At 38.3% G+C, this 24890-nt stretch overlaps 1 protein-coding gene across 21 annotated transcripts in view; it reads left to right on the top strand.

The window, feature by feature from the left end:
• The window catches only part of ENOX2 (ecto-NOX disulfide-thiol exchanger 2), a 431677-nt gene that overhangs the window by 267611 nt on the left and 139176 nt on the right, over positions 1-24890 (top strand). For 19 of the 21 annotated variants that reach the window (XM_088794720.1, XM_074323652.2, XM_019716148.3 and 16 more), the window contains one exon: positions 12797-12931. The exons of 1 other annotated variant lie outside the window; for it this stretch is intronic. In XM_088794720.1, the coding sequence (XP_088650846.1) occupies positions 12835-12931 (97 nt within the window). In that variant the 5' untranslated portion in view covers positions 12797-12834. Of the gene's footprint in view, positions 1-4856; positions 5011-12796; positions 12932-24890 lie in introns of those variants that run through there. One more of the 21 variants, XM_088794721.1, reaches the window with a different exon arrangement.

Here is a 24890-nt window from a genome sequence, read left to right as displayed (position 1 = left end):
CAGGATTGGCTATACTGGTGGTAGACACCATTGCTCTGGGCCACCTCTCACAACTCACCTCGCCCCGGTCCCCACCTATCTGGACAGATCCATGCATGATGCAACAGGCCACTGAAACACACAAGCTCTGAAACTGGTGTACGGAGACCTTTGGAACTTCAGAAGCTATCCACATCCCCCAAGAGAGATGGTGCCCTGACTCATGAGACCTGTTCACAGAGGAGAAACTCACCTTCCAGGGAATCCCCAGTTTTGTGAGAATCCGGAAGAGTGTAGAAAAAATATAATACTCTAATGGGAGAGAAAATGAAAGACTGCAGTCAGAGAGAAAATAAAACATTCTACCAATACCTACTGGAAAACAAAGGAAAGACCACTTCCTATCAACCTGTTGCAGAACCCACTCTTGTAGATGCCTAGGAAGAGAAATAATAATTCAAGAATTGCAATAAATAATGAAGGTAGTAATGAGGCCGCTCAGAAAGTATAGGAAAAGTTATGTTAAGTGAAATAAGTCAGAAAGAGAAAGACAAATACCATATGATCTCACTTATATGTGGAATCTAAAGAAAAGAATAAGTGAATGAACTAATCAGAAACAGTTTTGGAAAAATGGAGGAAAAACTGAGGGTTGCTAGATGGGCAGGGGGGTGGGGATAAGGGGAAGGTGAGAGGTTTTGGGAACGTACAGAGGGATAGTGGATGGGGGGAGGGGGGTTCACACAGTGTGAGGGATATAAATGATAAATGTCTAAGTTTTGCTTTGTCTTGTGCACCTGAAACTAATTAATAAAAAAAAAAAAAAAATGAACTTAAAGACATGGAAATACATGACTAAAATAACAGAGAATTCAAGATTGCAGTCCAGAAAAAGCTCAATGAGATGCAAGGAAACACAGACAGGCAGTTTAATGAACTAACAAACAAAAAGAACAAAATGAACATTTTACAAAGAGATTGAAATTATAAAAAAGAAAAAAATAGAATTTCTGGAGATTAAGAACTCAATAAAATAAATGAAGAATAAAATAGCAAGCTTAGGTAATAGAGTTGACCAGATGGAGGAAAGAATCAGTGACATCAAAGATAGAAATCTGGAAAAGACAGTATAGAAGAAGAGAGAGACAAAAGAAGTGAAAGAACTCTGGAAGAACATTCTAACTCCATCAGAAAGAACAATATAAGAATAATGGGCATATCAAAAGGAGAAGAAAGGGAGAAGGGGACAGAGAGTATATTCAAACAAATAGTTGACGAGAACTTCCCAAACTTGTGGAAATAACTGGATCCTCGAATCCAAGAAGCAAGTAGAACACCTAATTACCTCAATCCCAACAGGCCTTCTCCAAGGCACACTGTACTGAAGCTGTCAAAAATTGACGACAAAGAAAGCATCCTCAAGGCAGCCAGGGAAAAGAATACAGTAACCTACAAAGGAAAGCTCATTAGATTATCATCAGATTTTTCAGCAGAAACACTACAAACTAGGAGGCAGTGGACTCAAATATTCAAATTATTGAAAGAGAGAAATTATGAGCCAAGAATAATATACCCAGCATAGATATCCTTCAGATATGAAGGAGGAATAAAGACCTTTCCAGACATAGAGAAGCTGAGGGAATTTTCTAAAACAAGACCTGCGTTACAAAAAATAGTGAAGGAGGCTGTGGGGGCAGAGCCCCAGAAAGTAGTTTCCAGGCTCTCGGCCTCACATAGAAAGGTGTTGGCTCAGGTAGTAAATGGCCAACTGTGATTGCATGGCCATCAGCTGTGGCTAGTTGGCCGTCAGCTGTAACCAGTGAGCCATTGGCCACTAATATAACTGCTGTGGCTAGGCTAGCAGGAAGGAGAAGAGAGAGAGAATGGGGGCTAGCAAGAAGATGGTGGCTGGGCTAGCAAGAGCGGAAAGCAGAGAGGCGGATGCTGCCAGCGAGAATATAGTGGTATGACTCCCCTACCTACGGCTCCGTGGGTGTTCCTTTTTGGCCTCACCATATCCTGCGTTCTTGTGTGGGGAGCAGGAGCAGAGACCCCGCAGGCCGCCCCGCACGACAAATGGTGCAGCGAGCAGGGTCTCCCGGACGACAAATGGCGCAGCGAGCAGGGTATGGTGCCGGCCAAGGCTCTCCAAAAGGCGGTGGAGCAGTTTGTGCGTGTGAACACCCAGTCTGAGGAAGACCAGGAGGAGCAGCTGCCGGAGAGCTGGATCCCCGTGGAGGGGTGGGAGGACGTGGACAGTTCTCCCACCAGCACAGGAAAAGCCATGCAGCTGCTGGAGAGATGGAGCCCCGTGGAGAGGTGGAAAGATGTGGACGGTTCCCCAACCAGCACAGGCCGGAGAAACCAAAGGTCGTTGCAGCCCTGTGGGCCGGGGAAGTTCCTGCTCAGGCAGCCCGGATGCAGGACTTGTCCCGGGAGGACAGGCTTGCTGAGTCCTCCGTGGGAGATGTGGGTGAGGTCAAAGTCATCCCTCACCCCCAGGACAGCCCTGGCGAATGACTATGGACTATGGGGAATTGCCTTCCATCCCTAATTTAATGGACAACTTGACTGTTTGTTTGGGAACATACCACCATGTAGTGGAACTGGGGGATATTTGCTTTTGTGTCTTGACTGGCCACCATAGAGAATATGTAAGCACCTTGATTGTGAGTCGCTATTGTCCCAGCAGGGTACCCCGAGAGGCCCAGAGAGAGTGGCAGTGCCCTGAGAGCCCTGGCTGTGTCCAGGAAGTGTGGCTGTGCCCACAGAGAGTGGCAGTGCCCTGAGAGCCCTGGCTGTGTCCAGGAAGTGTGGCTGTGCCCACAGAGAGTGGCAGTGCCCTGAGAGCCCTGGCTGAGTCCAGGAAGTCTGGCTGAGCCCTGAAGATACCCTGGCTGTGCCCAGGAAGTCGGGCTGTTCCCAGAGAGAGTGGCAGTGCCCTGAGAAATCCTAGCTGTGCCCAGGGAAACTAGTGGTACCCTAAGAAGTCCAGGAAGTCTGGCTGTGCCCAGAAGTACTGGTGGTGCCCTGAGAAACCCTGGCTGTGTCCGGGAAGACAGGTGGTACCCTAAGAAGCCCAGGAAGTCTGGCCGTGCCCAGAAGTACTGGTGGTGCCCTGAGAAACCCTGGCTGTGTCCGGGAAGACAGGTGGTACCCTAAGAAGTCCAGGAAGTCTGGCCGTGCCCAGAAGTACTGGTGGTGCCCTGAGAAACCCTGGCTGTGCCCAGAGAGCCTGGCTGTGTCCAGGATATTGCATTCACCTTCAGGCTCCTCGCACAGGGCCCCTCGCGGAAGACGCTTGTCGCGTAGATTGTGAGGCGAGAGCCTGTAGGGGTGGAGTGTGGGAGCAGAGCCCCAGAAAGTAGTTTCCAGGCTCTCGGCCTCACATAGAAAGGTGTTGGCTCAGGTAGTAAATGGCCAACTGTGATTGCATGGCCATCAGCTGTGGCTAGTTGGCCGTCAGCTGTAACCAGTGAGCCATTGGCCACTAATATAACTGCTGTGGCTAGGCTAGCAGGAAGGAGAAGAGAGAGGGAATGGGGGCTAGCAAGAAGATGGTGGCTGGGCTAGCAAGAGCGGAAAGCAGAGAGGTGGATGCTGCCAGCGAGAATATAGTGGTATGACTCCCCTACCTATGGCTCCGTGGGTGTTCCTTTTTGGCCTCACCATATCCTGCGTTCTTGTGTGGGGAGCGGGAGCAGAGACCCCGCAGGCCGCCCCGCACGACAAATGGTGCAGCGAGCAGGGTCTCCCGCATGACAGAGGCTCTCGACCTGAAACATAAAAGCAGAAGAATACAAAACCATGAGTAGTATTACAAACAGACAGAAGCAGGAAATGGCAACCCCTACACCAAATAGGACACTATGCACTTAAACATAACATACAGGGTAAAGAAGGAAAAGTAAAACATTTTAAAAAAAGAAGAAAAAGAAAACTTGCAGAAATCAAGTCACAGCATAAATACGTATAATTTGTGACAAAAAAAACATAAAAGGAGAGAGAGTATTAGGTCTGAAGCGGCACAAGGGACTGGAGAATGGAAGCATACTGAAGAAAATGTAATATTCTAAATATGAAACTTTGTTTTACGTAAAATTAATGGTAACCACTCAAGAAAAATCCAGAAGAGAAATATATAACATAAAAAATGAAGAAATAGAGGAGGGAAATCACAGAATACCACCACACTGAAATATTAGACACTGAAAAAAAGGCAAAGAAACAATGGTGACACCATCTTACCAGATAACCAGATAGAAGGGTGGGAAATTCTCACATATAAATAATCACTCTAAGTGTAAATGGACTGAATTTGCCAATGAAAAGGCACAGAGTAGCAGATTGAATAAAAAAGCTAAACCCAACCATATGCTGTCTCCAAGAGACACATCTCAGCTACAAGGACAAGCATAGACTCAAAGTGAAAGGGTGGAAATTGACACTCCAAGCAAATGGTACCCAAAGAAAATCAGGTGTAGCCATAATGATATCAGATGAAACAGACTTCAGGGTGGAAAAGATAACAAGAGACAAAGATGGACATTTCATAATGGTGAAGGGGACTATACAGCAAGAAGACATAACAATCATCAATATTTATGCCCCCAATCAGGGAGCACCAAAATACACCAAGCAACTACTAACACAACTAAAGGGAGAAATTGACCAAAACACAATTATAGTAGGGGGTCCTAAAGATGTCATTGACAGCTATGGGTAGAGCATCCAAAGCAAAAATAAATAATGAAATAGCAGCCCTAAATGACACATTAGATGAAATGGATATAATTGAAATTTATAGAGCACTTCATCCTAGAACATCAAACAGTACCTTCTTTTCTAGTGTACATGGAACATTCGCAAGGAAAGACCATGTATTGGAACATAAAACTAGCATCAGCCAATTTAAGAAGATTGAAACAATACGAAGCATATTCTCTGATCACAAAGCTTCAAAATTGGATATTGACTGCAAAAAGAAAGCAGGAAAAAAACCACAAATATGTGGAGATTAAACAAACATAGGTGGGTTTTTTTTTTGTTTTTTTTTCTTAATTTTATTTTATTAAATTTATTGGGGTGACAATTGTTAGTAAAATTACATAGATTTCAGGTGTACAATTCTGTATTACATCATCTGTAAATCCCATTGTGTGTTCATCACCCAGAGTCAGTTCTCCTTCCATCACCATATATTCGATCCCCCTTACCCTCATCTCCCATCCCCCACCCCCCGCCCCCCTTACCCTCTGGCAACCACTAAACTATTATCTGTGTCTATGAGTTTCTGTTTCTCATTTGTTTGTCTTGTTCTTTTGTTTTGAAAACAACTGGGTCAAAGAAAAAATGAGAGATCAAAAGATACATAGAAACAAATGAGAATGAAAATGCATCCTACCAAAATTTTGGGGATGCAGCAAAAGCAGTTTTAAGAGGGAAATTTATATAATTACAGGCCTATCTCAAGAAACATGAAAAATCCCAGATAAATAACCTCACATTATACCTTAAAGAACTAGAAAAAGAAGAACAAATGAAGCCCAAAGTCATCAGGAGGAAGAAATAATAAAAAACAGACCAGAACTAAATCAAATAGACAACCAAAAGACAATAGAAAGATAATACATCAAAGAGTTGGTTCTTTGAAAAGATGAATAAAATTGGCAAACCCTTGGCTGGACTCACTAAGATAAAAAGAGAAAGGACACAAATAAAATCAAAACAAAAGAGGGGAAGTTACCACAGATGCCACAGAAATGGACAGGATCATCCAAGAATAGTATGAAAGACTATATGGCTCCAAATTTAATAACCTAGAAGAAATGGATATATTCTTAGAAACATATAGCTTTCCTAGTCTGATTCACGAAGAATTGGAAAATATAAATAGACTGATCAAAAGTAAGGAAATTGAATCAGTCATCCAAAACCTTCCCAAAAGCAAAAGTCCGGGACCAAATGACTTCACTAGTGAATTTTACCAAACATACAAACAGGATCTAATAGCTGTCCTATTCAAACTCTTCCAAAAAATTGAAGAACAGACAACACTCCCTAACTCATTTTATGAGGCCAACATTATTCTGACACCAAAACCTGGTAAGGATAATACAAAAAAGAAAATTACAGACCAATATCTCTGATGAATACAGGTGCAAATATCCTAAACAAAATTCTAGAAAATTGAAGGCAACAATGCATTAAAAAGATCACACATCACGACCAAATGGATTTGATCCCAGAGACACAAGGATGGTTCAGCATACGCAAATCAATCAATGTCATACACCACATAAACAAAATAAAGGACAAAAATATTATGATTATATCAATAGATGCAGAAAAAGCATTTGACATGATACAACATCCATTTATGACTAAAACAACAAATAAAATGGGTATAGAAGGGAAAAACTCCACATAATAAATGCCATATATGACAAACCCTCTGGTTATGTAATAATTAATGGTGAAAAACTGATGCCTTTTGCTCTATGTTCAGGAACACAACAGGGCTCTCCTCCATCACCTCTGCTTTTCAACATAGTGTTGGAAGTCCTTGCCAGAGCAATCAGGGAAGAGAAAGAAATAAAAGGCATCCAAATTGGGAATGAAGAAGTTAAATTGTCACTCTTTGCAGATAACATGATGCTAAACATAGAAAATGCTAAAGACTATTTAAAACAAGAAGCTATTAAAAACAAAAACGAATACAGTAAAGTTGCCGGCTACAAAAATCAACGTACAAATTTCCATTGCATTATTTACTAGCAATGAAACCTCAGAAATACAAATTTAAAAAATTCATTTTGCAATTGCGACAAAAAAAATACTTAGGAATAAACTTGACCAAGAATGTGAAAAACCGATACACAGAAAACTATAAGACATTTTTAAACAAAATTGAAGAAGACGTGAAGAAATGGAAAGACATTCCGTGTTCATGGATTGGAAGAATCCATAGTTAAAATGGCCATACCACCCAAAGCAATATACAGATGTAATGCAATCCCCATCAAAAACCCAATGGCATTTTTCAAAAAAATAGAACAAAACATTGTCAGATTCGTATGAAACCAAAAAGATCCCGAATAGCCAAAGCAATCTTAAGAAAACAGAAGAATGCTGGATGTATCACACTCCCCGACTTCAGCCTGTACTACAGGACAACAGTGATCAAAACAGGATGGTATTGGCAGAAACACAGACCAATGTAATAGAATTGAAAACCCGGAAATGAACCCACATATATATGGACAGATAATTTTTGACAAAGAAGCCAAAAACATACAGTGGAGAAAAGAAAGCCTCTTCAATAAATGCTGCTGGCAGAATTGCAAAGCCGCGTGCAAAAGAATGAAACTAGACTGCTATCTGTCACTGAGTACCATAATTAACTTAAAATGGATAAAATACCTAAACATAAGACCTGAAATAATAAACTGCATAGATGAAAACATAGGTATTAAACTTATGGACCTTGGGTTCAAAGAGGATTTTATGAATTTGACATCAAAGGTAAGGGAAGTAAAAGCTAAAATAAATGAATTGGGACCATATTAAATTAAAAGGCTTCTGCACAGCAAAAGAAAACCGTGGACAAAATAAAGAGGCTACCAACCAAATGGGAGATTTCTGAAAACAATGCCTCTGATAAGGGGTTAATATCCAAAGACTATATATTGAAACATAAAACTAGCCTCAGCAAATTTAAGAAAATTGAAATCATACCAAGATATGCTCCGATCACAAGGCTTTGAAACTTCATATCAACTGCCAAAAGAAAGCAGGAAAAACCACAAATACATGGAGATTGAACAACATTCTTTTAAAGAACGACTGGGTCAAAGAAGAAATTAGAGGAGAGATCAAAACATACATAGAAACAAATGAGAATGAAAATACATGCTGCCAAAATTTTGAGATGCAGCAAAAGCAGTTTTAAGACGGAAATCATTACAGGCCTATCTCAAGAAAAGAGAAAAATCCCAAATAAGTAACCTCACGTTACACCTTAAAGAACTAGAAAAAGAAGAACAAATGAGACCCAAGTTCAGCAGAAGAAAGGAAATAATAAAAATCACAGCAGAGCTAAATGAAATACAGAACAAAAAGACAAGAAAAAATTAATTTGACAAAGAGCTGGTTCTTTGAAAAGATTAATGAAATTGACAAATCCTTGGCTAGAATCAGTAAGACAAAAGAGAGAAGATACTAATAAACAAAATGAGAAATGAGAAAGGGAATTTACAATGGATGCAACAGAAATACAAAGAATCATCCAAGAACACTATGAAGGACTACATGCCACCAAATTTAATAACCTAGAAGAAATGGACAAGTTGTTAGAAACATTTTACCTTCCTAGGCTGAATTATGAAGAATTGGAAAGTCTAAACAGACCGATCACCAGTAACGAAATTGAATCAGTCATGCAAAACCTTCCCAAAGCAAAAGTCCAGGACCAGATGGTTTCACTAGTGAATTTTACCAAATCTTCAAAGAGGATTTAATACCAATCCTTCTCAAACTCTCCCAAAAAATTGAAGAAGAGACAGTATTCCCTAACTCATTTTATGAGGCCAACATTACCCTGATACCAAATCCTGGTAAAGATAACACAAAAAATGAAAACTACAGACCAATATCTCTGATGAATACAGATACAAAAATCCTAAACAAAATTCTAGCAAAGCGAATGCAACAATGCTTTAAAAAGATTATTCATCACGACCAAGTGGGGTTCATCCCCGGAGAAAAAGGAAGGTTCAACATCTGCAAATCCATCAATGTGAAACATCACATAAACAAAATAAAGGACAAAAATCATATGATTATATGAAATGATGTAGAAAACACATTTGACAAAATACAACATCCATTTACGATTAAAACACTTAATAAAGTAGGTGTAGAAGGAAAGTACCTTAACATAATAAAGGCCATATATGACAAACCCTCAGCTAACCTCATAATTAACGGTGAAAAACTGAAGCCCTTTGCTCTATGTTCAGGAACACGACAGGGCTGTCCCCTATCACCTCTGCTTTTCAACATAGTGTTGGAAATCCTTGCCAGAGCAATCAGGCAAGAGAAAGAAATAAAAGGCATCCAAATTGGGAATGTAGAAGTTAAATTGTCACTCTTTGCAGATGACATGATGCTATATATAGAAAACCCTAAAGACTCCACCAAAAAGCTATTAGAAACAATCAACGAATACAGTAAAGTTGCTGGCTACAAAATCAGTGTACAAAAGTCCATTGCATTCCTATATACTAACAATGAATTCTGAGAAAAACAAATAAAAAAACAATTCCCTTTGCAATTGCAGCAAAAAGAATAAAATACCTAGGAGTAAACTTAACCAAGGATGTGAAAGACCTATATGCTGAAAACTATAAGACATTTTTGAAAGAAATTGAAGAAGACACAAAGACATGGAAATTACATTCCATATTCATGAATTGGAAGAATGAACATAGTTAAAATGGTCATATTACCCAAAGCAATATTCAGATTTAATGCAATCCCTATCAAATTCCCAATGGCATTTTTTAAAGAAATGAAACAGAAAGTCATCAGATTTGTTTGGAACTACAGAAGACCCCAAATAGCCAAACTTATCTTAAGAAAAAAGAACAATACTGGATGTATCACACTCCTGACTTTAGCTTGTACTACAGGGCTACAATAATCAAAACAGCATGGTATTGGCAGAAAAACAGACACATAGACCAATGGAATAGAATTGAGAACTCAGAAATAAAACCACATAAATATGGACAGATAATTTTTGACAAAGAAGCTAAAAGCATACAGTGGAGAAAAGACAGCCTCTTCAATAAATAAATGATGCTGGCAGAATTGGAAAGCCACATGCAAAAGAATGAAACTGGACTGCTATATGTCACCATGTACCAAAATTAATTCAAATGGATCAAAGACTTAAGCATAAGACCTGAAACAATAAACTGCATAGGAGAAAACATAGGTATTAAACTTATATACCTTGGGTTCAAAGAGCATTTCATGAATTTGACTCCAAAGGCAAAGCAAGTAAAAGCTACAATAAATGAATGGGACTATATCAAACTTAGAAGCTTCTGCTCAGCAAAAGAAACCCTCGACAAAATAAAGAGGCAGCCAGTTGAATGGGAGAAGATTTTTGTAATTAGTTCCTCTGATAATGGGCTAATTTCCAAAATATACAAGGAACTCATGCAACTCAACAAAAAAAACAGACAACCCAACTGAAAAATGGGCAGAGGACCTGAACAGACATTTCTCCAAAGAGGACATACAAATGGCAAATAGACATATGAAAAAATGCTCAACATCACTAATCATCAGAGAAATGCAAATCAAAACCACAATGAGATATCACCTCACCCCAGTCAGAATGGCTATCATCAACAAGACAAATAGCAACAAGTGTTGGAGAGGCTGTGGAGAAAAAGGAACCCTCGTACACTCTTTGTGGGAATGCAGACTGGTGCAGCCGTTATGGAAGGCAGTGTGGAGGTTCCTCAAAAAATTACGAATAGAAGTACCATATGACCCATCAATCCCTTTCCTGGGTATCTACCCAAAAAATCTGAAAACATTTAGAGATAAAGACACGTGTGCTCCAATGTTCACTGCAGCTTTGTTTACGGTGGCCAAGACATGGAAATAACCAAAATGTCCTTCGATAGATGAATGGATAAAGAAGTTGTGGTATATATAAACAATGGAATACTATTCAGCGGTAAGAAAAGATGATATAGGAACATTTGTGACAACATGGATGGATCTTGAGAGAGTAATGCTGAGCGAAATAAGTCAGACAGAAAAAGCAGAGAACCATGTGATTTCACTGATATGTGGTATATAAACCAAAAACAACAACAGAACAAGACAAACAAATGAGAAACAAAAACTCATAGACACAGACAATAGTTTAGTGGTTACCAGAGGGTAAGGGGGGTGGGGGGGTGAAAGAAGAGGGTAAAGGGGATCAAATATATGGTGATGTAAGGAGAACTGACTCTGGGTGGTGAACACACAATGTGATATATAGATGCTATATTACAGAATTGTACACCTGAAGTCTATGTTACTTTACTGACAATTGTCACCCCAATAAACTTTGTTTTTTTAAAAAATGGATTGAAAGACCTACATGTGAAACAGATAACTGTAAAATTCTTAGAGGATAACGTGGGAGAAACTTTGATGACCATGGGTACGGCAGTGACTTTTTAGATACACCACCAATGGCACAGTCCATGAAAGAAATAATTGATGCACTGGATTTAATTAAAATTAAAAATTTCTGCTCTGTGAAAGACAATGTCAGGAGAGTGAGAAGAGGAGCTACATATTGGGAGAAAATATTTGCAAAAATACACAACTTATAAAAGGCTATTATCTAAATTATGCAAATATCTCTTAAAATTCAACAGTAAGAAAACAAATAACCTGTGTAACATTTGCCAAAGTGTTTAATAAACACCTTACATAAGAAGTTATACGGATGGCAAATAAACGCTAAAAAAGATGCTCCACATCATATGTCATCAGGGAAATGCAAATTAAAATAACAAAATTTCACTACACACCTATTAGAATGGCCAAAATCCAGGATACTGATAACACTAAATACTGGTGAGGATGTGGAGCAGCAGGAGCTCTCATTCATTTCTGATTGGAGTGCAAAATAGTATGGCCACTTTGGAAGACAGGTTGACAGTTTCTTAGAAAACTAAACATGCTCTTACCATTATGATCTAGTGATTATGCTGCTTGGTATTTATCCAAAGGAGCTGAAAACTAATGTCCACAAAAAAAGAAAAGAAAAGAAAAACATACACAAAAATGTTCATAGCAAGTTTATTCATAAATGCAAAAATTTGGAAGCAGCCAATCTGTACTTCAGTAGGTGACTGTATAAACGGTGGTATATCAGACAGTGGAATATTATACAGCACTAAAAAGAAATGAGTTGTGAAGCCATGAAAAGACATGGAGCAACTTTAAATGTGTATTGCTCAGTAAAAGAAGACAACCTCAAAAGGCTACATACTGTATGATTCCAACTATGTAACATTCTAGAAAAGGCAAAATTATGGAGACAGTGAAAAAAAATCAGTGGTTGTTGAGGTTGGGGATTGGGATGGGATGAATAAGTGGAGCACAGAGGATTTTTAGGGAAGTAAAAATTCTCCATATGATACTATAATGATTGATATTTTCCAAACCCACAGCATGTACAACACCAGAGTGAACCCCTAATATGTTTAAACTATGGCTTTTGAGTGATTATGATGTGTCAATGTAAGTTCATCACTTGTAACAAACACACCACTCTGGTAGGGGATGTTTGTAATGGGGGAAGCTGTACATGTTTGGGTGCCAGGAGTATATGTGAAATCTCTGTACCTTCCCCTCAGTTTTGCTGTAAACCTAAAACTGCTCTAAAAAAAAGGTGTGTGTGTGTGTGTGTGTGTGTGTGTGTGTGTGTGTGTGTATATATATAACAGTAGGGAAGGTAAGAAGAAAAAGAAGGAAGGAGGGAGTGAGGGGAAGAGAGAGAAAAAGAGAAAGAAACACTAAAATGCTGTCTGGTATACTGCTTTCAAATTCTATGGCTTCCTGCTAGTTTAAGCTGTATTTTTTTAACACTTGTTAAGAGCTGGAATTCAGGCCTTTATCCATCGCTTGTCCATCAGTCAATTTTTGTAAAGCATTTGTCAGAGTTTACATTGATAAGAACCTAAACACTGAAACCTTAGTACAACAAATTATTTTGCTTGTCATTTCTTTTTAGCTGATAATAGTAGAACTCTGAATGTGGATTCCACTGCAATGACGCTACCTATGTCTGATCCAACTGCATGGGCCACAGCAATGAATAATCTTGGAATGGCACCACTGGGAATTGCTGGACAACCAATTTTACCTGGTATGCTATTTTTAATCACCTCACAAGCATTTATTTTTATTGACCATGTGGTCATAAATATAGCAGTATGACACAATTTACTTTGAAGTTAACATTTACCAGATTCTGCCTAAAGTGTGCATTTTTGTAATATGAGCTTTATAGACCGGGTAGCCAGTAGTTACTAGTATACTCTCTATTGAATTATTGGCAAGCTTGGGGTGTATCTGATGCAGGATATGCAGAAAATTTAAATAACTCATTGCAATAAAAGTCAATAGGATTTGGCAAGGAATTTAAATCTTGTCTAGTTGTTGGATTTCTTAGAAGAGACAAATAAACGTGGAGCTGGAATGAGAACTGACTGAGACATCCCAAAAATCTTAGACTTAAAGGGAAGGAAAGGACATGGTGGGGAGCATCCCAAAGACCATAGTTAACATTGAATAACTTTTCATATTTTTTTAAACAAAATAACCCATAAGAGAATGGGCATGGTGTCCTAACTCCATCTCCACTAAAGATAAAAATAAAAATGCCACAGCATCTGAAAGTTTTAGTTTAGACACAAAAGTTTCTTCCTGGACTGTCAGAGCTATTAACCATTAAAAATTGCCATCCCAGGAAGCGTGGGGTTCTTTTCAAGCATCCTAAACATTAATCTCTCCAGAGTCATTTAATTGTGGTCCTACTTAAAAGCATGACCGGATCCTGCCCATTTAGAACCTTGCTACTCAAAGTGTGATCTGCATAACCTGGGAGCTGTTAAGAATTCCAGAATCGCAGGCCCCAGCCCCAAACTACTGAATCAGAAGCTGCATTTTTTTTTAAATTAAAGTTTACTGGGGTGACAATTATTAGTAAAGTTACATAAATTTCAGGTGTACAATTCTGTAATACTTCATCTATAAAGGGGGAGGGCGTGGTAGGTAAGGGTAAAGTGGATCCAATATATGGTGATGGAAAAAGAACTGACTCTGGGTGGCGAAGCTTCATTTTAACACGATCCTCAAGTAATTCACAAGCACATTAAAATCGAGCAATAGATCTAGAGTCATACTGCTTTGTTATGCCATTTGTTTATATAGCTACTCCCACCCTCAAAAAATAATTTCACAATTCCAGATTGGATTTTGAATCTCTGTAGGGGGATAAAGTAGGGTAGGCAACAATGATACATAATAATCTTAATAATAAATTAAGAAATGTTATTGCATTGAAAGCTTAGAGACAAGCATAAAGGCAGCCAAACATAAAGAAAAAAAAATATGTGAATGAGAAATGGGTGGAGAAAAAAAGGAGCTTGGATTCTATATGTGGCAGAAGCAAAGAACTATTTCACCAAACTGTAATTCATACCGTGGGCTGCAGATGACTAGACTGCACCCTACTGCATTAGACCAACCATGATTGAAATGAGCAACCAGGCGTCCTTTAAGGGCTACAGTGATTGGACCATGTATGTCCTTGGGTTTTAAATAGCTGGAGGAGCCAATATGGGATCAGCAGGTGTTATAACGGGAGCTGGTATGGCATAGTGGTTAAGAACTCAGACTCTGGAGTCAGTCTGCATGACTTCCAAGTCTGCTTCTTTTACTATGTCATCTTGGGTAGTTTTATATCATCTATGAAACTAAATTTTCTTGTTCATAAAGTCAGGCTAATAGTACCTAACCATTAGGGTTGTTGTAAGTTGTAAATTTTGCTTAGCACAATACTTAGTACATAGTGCTCAAAACTGTTGGCTATTAAAATACTGAAAAACGTTATTAATATATTTCTCATAGATACTTACAAAAGAAGTAATGGGTTTTTTCATTTAGTTTTTCATTATTTCATTATAATAGAATTTAAGCTAAAATATTGTATATTGTTCTATAGCTCCATATGAAGTAGTCCAGAGTCACAATCTCTTATAGTCTAGAGTGACTAGATTACCTGATTTGGCTTAAGTATTACCAGTTTATGGAAATCTGAACTGTATAGGTATATGTCTCAGGGAAAATATTGAGGCCAGATATGCTCTGATACCAAGGAGACTAAATGTTAGCTTACATCAGATTATTTGTAAATCACCACGTCTAAACATAAGTCTATGTCCGCAAAATAATCTTCAATGCTTAGCCACCCATCTATACTGTGGAGCAAAACAGGCCTAGCACTGAGAGGAAAAAAAATATATACAAGTCATCATTACAGGCCCAATGTTTACACTGGGGCCAATATCAAGCCTAGAAAATTAGGGCAGGTTTTCTTTTTTTTTTCTTTTTTTTCTTTATTATATTTATTGGGGTGACAATGGTTAGTAAAATTATATAGGTTTCAAATGTACATTTCTATAATACATCATTTATATATTGCATTGTGTGTTCAGCACCCAAAGTCAGTTCTTTTACCATAACCATATATTTGACCCCCTTTACCCTCTTCTACCACCCCCCTTCTCCCTTACCCTCTGGTAACCACTAAACTATTGTCTGTGTCTATGAGTTTTTGTTTCTTTGTTTGTTTGTCTTGTTCCTTTGAGTTTTATATCCCACATATGAGTGAAGTCATATGGTTCTTGACTTTTTCTGTCTGTTTTATTTCACTTAACATAATAATCTCAAGATCCATCCATGTTGTCGCAAATGGCAGTATTTCATCTTTTCTTATGGCCGAATAATATTCCATTATGTACGAGTATATATACCACATCTTACTTTTAACAGTAGCTCACAAGGCTATTTCTTCAGAGGCAGTACCTTGCTTAGTATTTAACAACACAGGCCTTGAACACAGACTACTTGGGTTTGAATACTTGCTCTGCCACTTGCTAGCCTTGTGACCTTGAGCAAGTTACTTGACCTATCTGTATCTCAGTTTCCTCATCTGTAAAGTGGGCATAATTATAGTATCTAACTCACAGTGTTGCTATGAACATTAAATAATATACTTAGCACAATGTTTGACATATAATAAGCACTCAATAAAGGTTAACTGTCATCATTATTATTAGTAATAATATTACATTCTTTTAAAGATGGAAATACCAACATACTTCCTTCAAATGGCTGCTAAGCTGCCAATTGAATTGAAAGTATTTCAATTTAAGTGGGTGCTAGGCAGCCACTGTCAGCTCTAATAAGTGTTCCACACATCAATCTCCAACCAGACATCTGAAACCTCAAGAGTGATTTTAATTTATACCTCTAGCCCCCTTTGCCTACATTTTGTTTTCTTAAGGACTATGAAGAGACAGCTTCTCAGATCCCCCTTCAACTTTGTGATTCAGTGATCTTTTTGCTGTGCTCCAGGGAAAGTTACTTGATTTTTTTTAAAACCTAGTCTTAGAAATACTGATATTGAGTGCAGTAGTGTCCTTCTTGTCTTAAAAGTACATGCAGCAGTAGCACTAGACTGAGACATACTTTGTAAAGCTATGTATAAAATCACTTGAGTTATGTGTAAACTGCTTTTTCTCCTGTGTATTATTTTAGGAAAGCAGTTTAACCATCAAGATTAGAACATGGATTCTGATCTAGTCTGTGTAGGTTAAAGTAAATGCCTGCTCTGCCATTAAGTAGCTGTAACTTTCAAAGTTACATAACCTCTCTATGCCTCAGTTTCTTCATCTGTAAAATGGAGGTAATAATAGCACCTATGTTACTGGGTCGTTATGAGGATGAATGAGTTAATACATGTAAAATCTTAGAATGATGGCTGGCTTGCAGTAATCCCTCAATGAACTCAGCTATGATTATAATTGTTTCAAGTTCTTATCTGATATATGGCTCACAAATAGTTGAATTATGGCTCATTTATATTCTTAACAACAGTAAACTATAATGAATGCAGTGACATTTTTTTTCCCCTGAAGAAGCACTGGACAATGGCAGGTGATGAGAACAGTGCATGTCTGACAGTGCTGATGACTTCTCCCTATAAATCTAGTGGAAATCCAAGAAATGGAAGGTGCCAGCACACTCCAATGCTGCCTACCCTTCTTGCCAAAATCTGGGGAATAGGGTGTCTGCCATCTTTATTAAGTAACATTGTAACTGGATGGAATAAAACATCCCCCTTATTCTCTCCCCACCCCTCAAAATCCCTTATAATGGAAAAGTCAGCAGATGAGCCACATGCAATTGTTTCCTGAGATCACCCATTGATGGGTCAATAATTCAACTACTTTTCTGTCCCTTAGGAGGTTTCCTACTGAGCCAGCAGGCTTTTCTTTGTCATGTTTTATCTGGCCTATCTGTAACAATAGAAAAGGCTTTTGGAATTGATGAAATCTATTCCTTGATTTCCCCCAGAGAACTCAAATCGAAACTGTCATGGATGCTGAGTTTTTTGGACACATATTTGTCATCAGGGCAGTGTCTGGCTTATTATACTCATTAAATGGGGAGCAGAGATAGACCATCTCTGGGGTCTGGGGTAGAGCTTCCTTTCATCTAACATGGTGTTTTGTACAGCTGCTGTTCAATAAAGTTAATCCACCATGAGGTGGATTGGGAGGTCCCCTCTTGCTGGTGGCTGTCTTTTCTAAAAGAGTATTTGCTTTTCCGAGCTGGTCAAATAAAACCAATGCTCCTTTTCACATGAAGAGAGGCACCAACAAGAGTCACACCTTCTGTTTAGGAACGATCGTTCTGCACTTCATCCCAAATTAATCCAAAGATGGACCAGTTGAGGGGTACTCATTGAATACTGCATGCTGCTTCCTTTATTTTACCCTCAATTAAAATATCCTTAACATTCAAATGTGGAGTGCATGATATCCCCAGAAAGCAAAAGAGTCCCTCATTGTGGTGTCTTCACTATATTGACTATGCGTCCTTCATAATGGGAAATATTGGAAAATATGGACTCATGGACCTTATTCCCAGAGCAAGACCCTGCCCATCTATGACCGTTGTCACTCTTAAGTAAGCAGTTCTCATTGGAACCATCAGGCTAATTCTGATGGGAACAGAAAGAAAGAATGAGGATGTATGACACATGACAGATCACTCTACAAGCTCCTCAAGGAGGCCTGAACTTGCGTTTTCATTATTTTTAATGTCTTCTACAAATATAATATGCTTTCAGTGGCATTTAAGGTTGAGATCCTGAGAAAGGAGAGCACTGTTCACCATCATTATTAACACTTCACCAAGAGCCAATAATACATAAAATACTTTACCAAATAGAATTAATGTCTCTCCAAAACAAACTTGAATCCTACCCACTTATGGTACTCTCAAGACTCCCCATGGAAACTATCAAGAAATATTTACTTAGGGAGGCCTGCTATATGCAAGGTACTGCAAGAATCCCTAGGAATAAAGTGGTGAACAAAAAAAACTAAGATTCCTGCCCTTATAATGATTCCAGTACTTTTAGACACCCCCTCCATATTTTCTCCCTAATAAAACCTGTTCTCATGTATGCCATGCCTCTTGACTGACAAATGCTCAAAGGCTTCTTATCCATTTTGCTCATTTGTGCTTTTATTTACCCATCTCTTCATTAAAAATATATTTAGCTAGGTCAAGGGAGTCCAAAATGGACATAGCTCAATCCTTGCCTTCAAGCTCAGAGTCCAGTGGCAGAAGCAACAAAGTCAGCATCACTACACTACAATATAGTAAGTGCCATAGTAGAAATGTAGAAAAAGTATTGTTTTACGCAGTGTGGCATTGGGGCAGGTGTGAGGTAGGTAGTGGTGGTCAGGGAATATTCACAGAAATGGTAACATTTGAATTCAGTATGCAGAGGTATATAGGAATGTGTCAGATGAAAAAAAAAAAAAAAAAAACACACTAAGAACAGCCCAGGCAGAGGAAAGGGTACATCAGGGTCAGATATATACAGTCTGGAGACAATGGTTAAATACTGAGTTGAATTATATCACCCCTATCTACAAAGACTTTGAGGCAGCTTATAATAAATTTCAGTAAAAGAGAAAAATAACCAGTAAAATAGACCAGCATCTGGGAAAATATAAATGAGAATAGAAGGTGAAGACCAGGTAGGGAGGTTAATCAGAATTCAGATGTGTAGGTCATAAGATCCCACCTAGTTTCTAAAGTTGAGCTGCAGTTGTGACCAGGTATCCAAAACAAAGAGGGAAACCTAATCAGTTACATAATTTGCATTGTCCATGAAGAGAAAATATACCAATCCCCAGGAGAAGTCAAACTTTTCGTGCCCCTTAACACTTTTGTGTGTGTGTTTGACATTTTAGTTCTGAAAGAAGTTTTCATGGGGAGCTTCATATATAGAGGTATACATTAAGTGAGGTAGTTGAGCGACCTCTAAATCCCAAACACTGGTGTGTAGCCCAGGAACAGTTGATATTACTTTTCCTAATCTGTTTCAAAGTGTAAAAACTAAGAATATAGTGAATTTTTCATGAAGCTGAATTTGCTCAATTGAAAGAACTATTATGTGTCTATATTCTGAGATTATAGACTGCCTATATTTTTGGTTTTAAAATGTATTGTCTTTGTTTCTTTATTTGTTTGCCTTGTTCCTTTGTTGCTTTCAGTTTTATATCCCACATATCAGTGAAGTCATATATGGTTCTCGACTTTTAATGTCTGACTTATTTCACTTAGCACAATAATCTCAAGATTCATCCTATTGTTACCCCAATAAATTTATTAAAAAGAAAAAAAAAAGAAAAATTTTGGTCAATTGAAAAAAATGTTCGGTCTTTTATGAACTGCATGAATGGTAGGTACATGGTTAGTTTCTACTATTATTCCCACGTCTTTTCCTGGCAAATTAAGAGTTTGGAAACCTTAAATATATGTATGTAGGTAATTTTATTTTATTTTTTATTGTTATACCGTGTTTCCCTGAAAATAAGACCTAGATGGACCATCAGCTCTAATGCATCTTTTGGAGCAAAAATTAATATAAGACCTGGTATTATATTATATTATATTATACCTGGTCTTACATTATAGTAAAATAAGACCCAGTCTTATATTAATTTTTGCTCCAAAAGATGCGTTAGAGCTGATGGTCCGTCTAGGTCTTATTTTCAGGGAAACACGGTATAAGTTTCAGGTGTACAATATTATCATTTGACACTTGCATATACTACAAAGCGATCACCCCCAAAAGTCTAGTTACCATTCATCACCATACAATTGACCCCTTCTAGCTTTTCATTCATTCCTAACCCCCTCCCCCTCTAATAACCACTGATCCGTTCTCTGTATCTGTGTGTTTGTGTTTTTGTTTTGTTTGTTCATTTGTTTTTATTCATCTCTAAAGGTGTTCACAGTATCCCTGGATGAGAGTTGAGAGTATGACTCTGAATCTGTCAAATGTTCTAATGAGGCAAGAACACAGTATAAATAAGTAGGAAGTAGTAAGGGGAAGGAGGGCTAGAAAGGTAGATATTTGCAAAAACTTTTATAAAGAAATAAAGCTTCATTCGTGGAAATTTAGGATCAAAGTTGAGATTTATTGGGGAGAATCTTTATGAATTGAAATTATGCTGCATAACCCACCCAAGCTTAGTTTGCTACCTTGTTTGACATTGTAGATGAGTCAGGCCCTGACTCAACTTTTCAGCTGGCCTGAAACAAAGGTTTTGATGATCTTCTGGAGAAGCAGGACAGAATGTTGATAGAATTTGAGAGTCATTGTGCAAAAAAATTGGAAACCAGTGCTCTATTTCCAAAAGGGCAGGTGATAAGTCCAGGATTATTTTGCAGCTCAGCCAAACTGTCCTTAGAAATCTGTGTTCTCTCTTCAGGTTGACTTCCTGGAAAGTCTTTTCAAGGATCTGCATAGAACAGAGGCAGTCAGAACTGTAGTCAGTTAAAATTTCTCGATAACCAGGCATAATTCCTAATTTTCCAATGAATTGTTTAGGAAATAGCAATAATGCCCCAGTAATGTATATCTGAATTGGAATCAGAATTTTCTATAGAATAGTTTAATTATGCATCTCTAACTAGATCCTATTTGGAACACTTATTTTGGACTAATCTATGGTTGCATTTTAGTGGTTTTACTGTAAGTGCCCACTACCTCTTGATGCTCAAAGGGTCTCTAGAATACCTAAAAGATTGGAAATGCCTTTATGGACCTGGGGGGGACTTGGATGGGGAGAAATCACAAAGTGCAGGCAGAGCCTTTCTGAGGTTATGAAAGGGCTTCCCGGCAGTCAGAACCAGAGTCCAGTCCTGAAAAGGCAAGCAGGATAGTAAACATGTGTCACCTCCTACCTTTGCTTATGTCCAGTTCATGCATTGCCACAATTCCAACCTCTCCCGTGGGTCAAAGTTGAGACAATGGATTTAAAACAGAGGGATCTAAATTACCTAACACTGTGGTAATACATATATTGAATATCTCAACAGGAAATTCTAGGTGTAAAGATAAGCAGCCCTAAGGTATCCTCTTGGACAGGAACATTTCAAGGCTTGCTACAGGTTGAGTAGGTAGACACACAGCTTAATCTGACAAAGAGCATCTTTTTTTCCCCTCCCTGTGGACTTTGTGGGAAGCATTATAAACTAAAGATTGAGAACATAGTTAGTAAAACCTACCTATTGTATGGCCTTACTGTGTTACTCTATGAGCTTCAATTTCCTCATCTGTAAAATAGGGAATATTTCCCATTCCTTAGGATTGTTGTAAAAACTAAATGAGAAGATGTGTATAAAACCTGGGAACTCATATATCCTCAATTAATAATTAGTAGTAGTATGGACACTGTCCCTTAACCTTGCTACAAAAGTGGAGGTTGCTTTTTACAGAAAGAAAACCAGAGTGAACTGGCCTGCTAGAAAATATCAAGGATTGAACCATAAAATTGTCATGTGTGCTGTCTTTGTCAAGCATCAAAGATGGGCATCCTCTAAAGTTTCTAGTGTTTTGTAGAAATCTTTAGTCTTAGTACATCTTGTACAGTGGCAGTCATCTGGCATTGTTCCAACTGGCCCAGTAATATAGCGACAATTGCTCAAGACAGTGGCCCTGGGGCCATGCTAGGTCCCAAAGCACCTTTTCAATAATCAGAAAAGTCATAGTCAGTCTAGTTTGGGTGCTTAAGGCACTTTCTATTTTCATTCTTTGAAAATAGTTAACTCTGTTAACCAATCACACTCCATTCCACAAGCATGCTGCATATTCTGCTTACCTTGTTTAATGCTTAGCACAGTGCCTGGCACATTGTAAATACCCAATAAACAATTATAGTGATGATAATAGTTGATGATACAACATTGTAACTGTTTGCATGGCTGTTTGAAAAATAAACTATGAGGTCAAGGATTTTGTCTTACGCATTCCTTCAACCCCAACACCTGGTAGAGAGCCTGGCATCGGAGATTGAATGGATGGACATATGGATAACTGGACGGGAGCTTAGAAATGGCACTTGCCTCCATTGTAACTCCCTGGCTCAAATGTGTACAGAGAATGGAGGATGATAATATTGCCAGGTAACTACTCTAGATTAAGTAAGTACAAGTTGCTAGGCAGTAGGAAGGCTTAAGGCTACACTGAGGCATTACATGATTGTAACTCTGAGGAGCAAGCTAGCCCAAGTAAAACACAGCATTTGCATTAAGCTGGAACTTTGGGAAGTACATGAATCAGAAGAGGAAGACACAAACAAACTCTTATGACAATTCCACCAATGGCCATGCCAAGAGTCAAGAAAGCAGTAGGGAAAGAGTGCTAGAAGAAGAGATGTTAAAAACAAAATAAAAAAGGGTATTTATTGTGAAAAGGACTTTGGAGGAATATCTTGGCCTTTTCCACAACTCTTTGATAAAATGATTTCAAACATCCTTCAGAAGTTTGGATTCCTAAGATAAGTGATAATACTTCCGTGTTTCCCTGAAAATAAAACCAGGTCTTATACTAATTTTTGCTCCAAAAGGTGCATTAGAGCTTATGTTCAGGGGATGTCATCCTGAAAAATCATGCTAGGGCTTGTTTTCCAGTTAGGTCTTATTTTGGGGGAAACACAGTAAGTACTTGCTAACAGTATTCCTCAAGTCAGGTCAGGGGTCTGGAAAAGGGGAAGAATTTCTCTGGTGTTCTAGTCCCAATGTGTTTTAAATTGTTGGACTTCTTTGATTTTTTAGGTTCTACAATATTTGTATGAGGGCCATGATTTCAAATGGTTATGTTCTCGGTTGGCACTGGAAATTCGCATCAACTTTGGTGCTTAATGGTTGAAAATAAATTAAAGAAGTAATCAGTGTTATAGGAGCCTTTGAGATGTCATGTATAACTTGCCATCTAGCAAGCCCTGCTGAGCAGTGTAACCTGTGGAACTCTTGGCATATTGAACACAATGAAGAAAGGGAGTTTATCTAGTCTGGCTTTAGCCATATGTCATGAATATATTTGCTTTTAAATGAGTTTCATAAAATATTAATGTAATCATACGAAACAGCAGAGTGGCGAGTACATCACTCAGGAGTTATATTTAGCCTGTGTATTTGCTTTTTGTTTGTCTCTATTTATTAGTAGACAGTACATGGAGACAGGCATTTCTTTCTCTGTGGAAGTGGCAGAACTTATTTAATGAACTGATGTTTCTGTAATGCGTGGTAAGGTAGAGTTGTGAGTGACAGAGCTATATGAATAATAATGAGGAGGCAGGCAGAACAATAAAAGGAAGGCAAACATTTCAGTAAAAGAGGAAAAATAGATGTGATTGTTTAGTTGGCACACAATCTAATCTGATCTTTTCCTGCTAAAAATTAACAGTTTGTAAAATGGGTGAGATAATATTAACAATTTTTCCAAAATCTTATAAACAAGGAATGGAATTTTCCAGACATAAATGACACTCTTAATCACAGTGCTCTTATTCTACAGCAAAGGAACAGAATATCAGTGGCCTTAAGTTCTCTACGATGGAATGGAAGATCTAGACCACCATCCCCATCTTCTTAGAGCCTAAAATGTAGAAGGCTATCACAAATGTTCGTGGAATATTGGAATGAATGTCTCAACAAGTAAATTTATTGGTGTGTGTATGCATATTTTGAATGGAAGGAAGGAGTTACCATGTTTCCCCGAAAATAAGACCTAGCCAGACAATCAGCTCTAATGTGTCTTTTGAAACAAAAATTAATATAAGACCCGCTATTATGTTATATTACATTAGTTATATTATATTATATTATATTATATTATATTATATTATATTATATTATATTACATTATATTATAAAGACCCGATCTTATATTATAGTAAAATAAGACCAGATCTCATATTAATTTTTGCTCCAAAAGACGCATTAGAGCTGATTGTCTGGCTAGGTCTTATTTTCGGGGAAACACGGTACCTATCAAGACTACCACCTATCATGCCAGAGATATTTTATCTGTTCTGTCCTTTCATCCTTTGAGATAAATGTCATTATTTGCCCCCACTTTTACTGAAAAGGAAATGGAGGCACACAGATATTAACAAACCTTCCTCAGTGTCATATAACTAGTATGTGGAGAAGAGTAGAGATATGAGAGCCACAGGGAGGAAGGGGAGTGTGTGTGTGTGTGTGTGTGTGTGTGTGTGTGTCTGTGTGTCTGTGTGTGTGTTCATGCACCTGTGTACACATGCATGTTGAGTGAGATGACGTGAGGGCTAAAAGTTAATTTCCTTTCAGAAAAATAAAAGGTTTTGGAAGATTTTTTTTCCCTCCAAAACATGTCTAGGGTCTTGACATGCATGACAGGCATGTGAGAGGATGGGGAATGCCCTTGCTCTCTTGGGTTGGCTTGCAATGGGGGATACCCATGTGCCACCTGCCTGCTTATCTGCCCAGTCATAAGACTCCCTCCTACTAGCCCCGTTGTACCTGAAATTTTGCTTCTGTAGGAACCACATATTATTGCAACTGTTTTGATCTATTTCCTTCAACAACATCTTAGAGAGCCACCCAGGGGATACAGAGCCACCTTGAGGACATGCTTTCGGGCATTCCAACCTTGGGCCTGTGTGGTGAGCAGAGTAAAGTTTTCA

Source organism: Rhinolophus sinicus, chromosome 18, assembly GCF_057876585.1.
Source record: "Rhinolophus sinicus isolate RSI-liver-muscle chromosome 18, RSI-T2T, whole genome shotgun sequence".
Lineage (NCBI taxonomy): Eukaryota > Metazoa > Chordata > Mammalia > Chiroptera > Rhinolophidae > Rhinolophus > Rhinolophus sinicus.
This window is presented reverse-complemented; position numbering and strand designations above follow the sequence as displayed.